The following is a 4,586-nucleotide window of genomic DNA, read 5'->3' as shown; positions in this document are numbered from 1 at the left end:
GTTCATTGATATTATTTTTTACAAAGAAGTACAAATCGCAACTCTGATCTTTCGTCATGCCATAACCGGGCGCCCGAGGGTGTCCAAGTGCAACCGTCAAATTGTGAAACGAGACAAAATACTAGATGATAACAACGACAATCATCCTGGGTATCCAACGCCCCTGCACCCAAGTTCTACAATTCCTTCAAACAAAAACAACGGTATATAGTATGCATCGAGCATCGCTGGCTGGCCTCCAGGAAGTAAAGACCGTAACAGAATGATAAAAATAAGGGGTACAAATACAGCATGGCCGAGGCCACACGGGAAAGAAGATCGCTTCAAAAGAACTTTTCGAGCTCCGCTACGCTGCTCAGGTCTTGACTCGCTTCTGGTTGCCGTCATCTGAGCCCTGATCAGACGTCTTGCGCTTGCGCTCGGCAGAATCGTCGCGGGCGAAGCTGGGTCCGTTCGGGGCTACCGGAGTCTGGAAAGTCAAAGGGCTCGGCAGCATGTTGGAGTCGCGGCCAAAACCCCACTCGGGGTAAAAGCTGGAAGGCGAGGGTAGCAGGCCATTCTCAACAAAGCGACTGGGAAGTGCTGAGATGGGGGTTTCCATGTTGTCGCGGCTACCGTACGAGTTGCTGTTCGATGGCGGCGGAGGGCGGGCGAAAGGATTGGGCGGGCCAGTTGCACCAGCACTGAGCAGCGAGTTGGCACTTGGTGACGGAGGAGGCAGAACTACACCAGAAGAGTGCGATGCGTCGGTGCTTCGCCCAGGAGTTGCACCCGTCGTTCCAGAGTCCTTGGGAGACGAATCGGCCGTCGCACTTCCAGCGTCTGACTGTTCGCTTGGAATCTGCACCCTCAATCTCGGCTTGCTTTCACCACCCATGCGTAGACTGTTTGTTCGCGACGGAGGAGGAATAGTGGGCATGGAAGATGTAGACTGTGTTCGCTGCGGCGGCTGCTGAACAGGCGCTTGTGAAGGCGGTGCTTGAGGCTTCGGCTCCCCGTTTGGTTGTAATCGCGACATGGCTGCCACGTCAATCGATTGCGCTCGGTTCTCCTGTTTGATGTAGGGAGCCTCGCTGCGAGACAGGTTTGAGTTGTTGCTGCTGCCCCAGTGTGCTGCGAGCATGGACTGGCTATCGTCGATGGGTGTGAAGATGCTGTGCCTGGCAGACGCGTGTAGTGGCTTGGGCTGAGGAAGAGGGGGGCTCTGGAAATCGTTCTGTTGCGGCGGGGATGGAACGGTGATTGTGGGCTGTTGCGGGTGTTCTTGTTGCGGCTGGGACACTTGCGGGGGTGGAGGTGGTGGAGACAATCGATGCTGCTGAGCCTGTTGCTGTTGTTGTTGTTGCTGCTGCTGCGCTTGTTGCTGCGCCTGTTGTTGTGCTTGTTGCTGAGCTTGCACCTGGGCCTGTTGTTGCGCCTGTACTTGGGCCTGCTGCTCTTGTTGATGCTGGTGTTGCTGCTGCTGCTGATGTTGGTGCTGTGCCTGTTGCTGCTGCTGGAAGGTGGGCGGCATAGACTGTCGGCGCTGCTGCTCTTGCTGCATGTACTGGACTTGAGAATGTGTGGGCATGGGGTGCGTGAACTGGTACTGGGCGGCGGGCGGTGTAGGCTGGGGCTTGGGCGCCATCTGCTGGGCAGCTTGCGGGTTGTAGAAGGACGGGGTCGGCATGTAGGCATAGTTGTTGGGCGGCTGAGGGGCTTGCGAAGGGTAGGGCTGGGGCGGCGCGAGGTTGGAGCTCGGTCTGCGGATGTGGCCTACTCGCGAGTTCGGTCGCGACAGGTGGTGCGGCGGCTGTGGGGAGGGCCCTCGCTGCTGGAAGGCGCCGTTGCCGATTGGCGGCGACATGGACGGCGCGCCGTGTCTTATGTGCTGGAACTGCGAGTGCTGCATGTGATGCGGCATCATCGAGTGCTCGGGCGGGGTGTGCGAGTCCCGGGGCAGGGCGCCCTCGTCGTCCTCATCATCCTCGTCGTCGCCGTCCTTCTTGCCCATGAAGTCCTCTGGACCCTTGTGCTCGTGGGCTCCGCCATACTGCGTGACCTGTCAGTGTCATTCTGCTTTAGCGCGGCTCTCGATCCAGGGTCGTCGGGGATGCCTACATATTGGTACCGGCCAATCGTCTCGTTGATGTCGCCGGAAGAGAATTCGTAGAGCTTCTTGTTGTGGCCGAAGATGATGACGGCCACGTCGACGGAGCAGAGCACCGAGAGCTCGTGCGCCTTCTTGAAGAGGCCGCCTTTGCGCTTGAGGAAGGTGCTGCAGCGGGTTAGTAGCTGCAGGTGAGGGCCATGGAACTGCGGCAGCTGACTTACACGGAGCGGTTCCGGTCGTCCTTGATGGCCTTGATCTCAATCTTTCTGCGACCCATGGTGGCTGGCGATGCTAGACGGGCAGGCGCATGGAGCGACGGCGAGGCTTCGAGGAGCAGAGCACGATGGCACTAGCTTGCGCGGCAGAGGCGTGTTCACGAAGACGTGCAGCGTTTCAGCGCGGCCAGGAGGGAGTGGGCGGCGAGAATCGGCGCGGTGGATGCTCGATTCTTTTTCGCGACTCCAGGGCTATATGGCTGTGATGCGCGACACAAAGGTCGGTTGCTGCACTCACAGGAAGCGTGAGGCTCTGAACGTGATGTGCAGAGGAAACGATGATGGAGTGGGTGGGCGCCCCTATATTTAGAAATCTGGCGTCTGCAGAGCCCAGGCCATCCGATCGCTAATATGCCCGGTTACAGCTTATTTGCTCGGTTTGGACCTTCGTGCCACGTCCGCCGTGCCCTTGCAATTGGGTGTGCAATCTGTACGTCAATCATCGCTGGGCCGGCTAACTGCACTTGGGCTGTTTACTCCACCTGCGACGCCCAGCTGAGTTATTTTAGGGACATATCAGGGCCGGGGTCCAGCGGCCTCACACGCGCAGACAGACCCTTGATGCCGTACAGTAGCAGAATGAGACAGCTGCCTTTTGCCGGCATTGCGCTACCTCGCTGTGAGCTGCCTCTCAGATTAGCAGGGCCGTCTGACGGGCTCTGCAGCGACCAGACGGGCGTCGCTATTCTTGCGTGCCACGACCACCGGGCACGCGAGTCGGCGCTTGCAGAGATAATGACGAGAGTCGACCCAGGCTGCAGACGTTGGCCAGCGTGGGATAGGCGCAGGGCGGAGGCATTTGGTCGGCCGGTGCTCCTTGTGCGGCATTGCACTTACCGGTGCGCCATTTGCACCCTTTCCGAGACCGCGTTTTGCTAGCCACACATGGCGGAGCACTGGCTCAATCATCTCTCTCAAACGATAGCCTCCTCGACTGTGAGGGCAGTCCCTGGGTGAGCTGCGGCCCGCCAACGAGTCCTCCGCTCTCTGCGACTGCAATCATTCAATACAGGCAGCCGTCGAGGGCACCCCGCTCCCCCCGCCGGATGCGGCGCGGCACCCATGTGCTCTGTATCTTCACACTCCCTGTTAATCTCCATGCAGTCACGTCGCGTGCAGACGATCGGATAACGTCCATACACATCGTTCCCAGTATCTGCTTCCATGTCCCAGGCGTTGAAGTTGGATTAGGGCTCGCAGCACGCGGTTCCTAGCGCGGCTGCCTCCCATGTCCGAAACGCGATATTTTTAGAAGGCCATGCCGCAAACCCACTCCCACGGCTGGCATGACGCACCCACGACCGCGTCTGATTGACTGACTGCCCCAGCTTACCTCACCACACATCCAAAGCTCCAGATCGTTACACATTGCTAAGCTGCTGTTCGTCTATCACTTCCTGTCCGCCCTTGTCGTTTTCCCGTTGACATGATCTCACCCGCCTAGCCGCCGGCATCGTGTCCCTTCTCCAGCTTTACTAGCTCATGATTCCGCTTGCGTATACTCCACCGCTGCGAGACTAGTCTATGTGATTGCGGTCTTCACCTGCTGAAGCGACTGTGCCTCACACAGGGCCAGCGGCTCTACCGAACAAGTGCTCTCCATTGAAGCTTGTTGGTTCTAATTGAAGCATCACAGATACCCGCATCACTCAGCAACGCGTCACTTCATCTTCATCAAAGAAACGACGCCCGCCGGAAAATAAGCGGCCCGGCGCGTCTAACCCCTCTATCAGACGCAGGTACACTCTTCGGCTGTTATTCTTAGTCGCACATGCACACCACCCGGTAACCATCCCTTTGTTTCTTATCATCACCTAACCCTCTCCCAGAGATCTGGTCGATGCAGGTACACACCTCGTGTTATTTTGGGCCGCATGCTGGCCCTCAGAATTCTCGTTTCTCCAATCACTACGACCTCTGGCCCCAACCCGAGACCTGTGCCTCAGGGAAGACCGCGTGGTAGATGCAGGTACACTGCTCGGACGTTATTTCTGGACGTCTCAGATTTGATATACTAATCCCAACTTCATGATGACAGAGACTATGCGTTCTCGATCTTCATTATCAACTACTGCACCTCGTCGGCGCCTACAAGAGATCGTCAAGGCACACTTGTCAGGAGAGTGGGGAGGGATAGGTGGTTCAGAATAGAAATCGACATCTTGAGCTTGTCCAGTTCTTTCGAAAGCCCTCTCTGAGCGCGTAGCTTTAGCGATATA

At 57.6% G+C, this 4,586-nt stretch overlaps 1 protein-coding gene across 1 annotated transcript; it reads right to left on the bottom strand.

Moving 5' to 3' along the window:
- Positions 1-355: 355 nt before the first annotated feature.
- J4E79_006867 (uncharacterized protein) lies at positions 356-2,369 on the bottom strand (the record flags this gene model as incomplete). Its single annotated transcript, XM_049355735.1, has 3 exons — positions 356-2,041; positions 2,101-2,257; positions 2,314-2,369. 3 exons carry the CDS (start codon positions 2,367-2,369, stop codon positions 356-358), a joined length of 1,899 nt encoding a protein of 632 aa, XP_049209764.1.
- Positions 2,370-4,586: the final 2,217 nt, after the last annotated feature.

This window comes from Alternaria viburni (assembly GCF_023758015.1).
Source record: "Alternaria viburni strain BMP 2772 chromosome Unknown scaffold_14, whole genome shotgun sequence".
In the NCBI taxonomy this organism is placed as follows: Eukaryota; Fungi; Ascomycota; class Dothideomycetes; order Pleosporales; family Pleosporaceae; genus Alternaria; species Alternaria viburni.
This window is presented reverse-complemented; position numbering and strand designations above follow the sequence as displayed.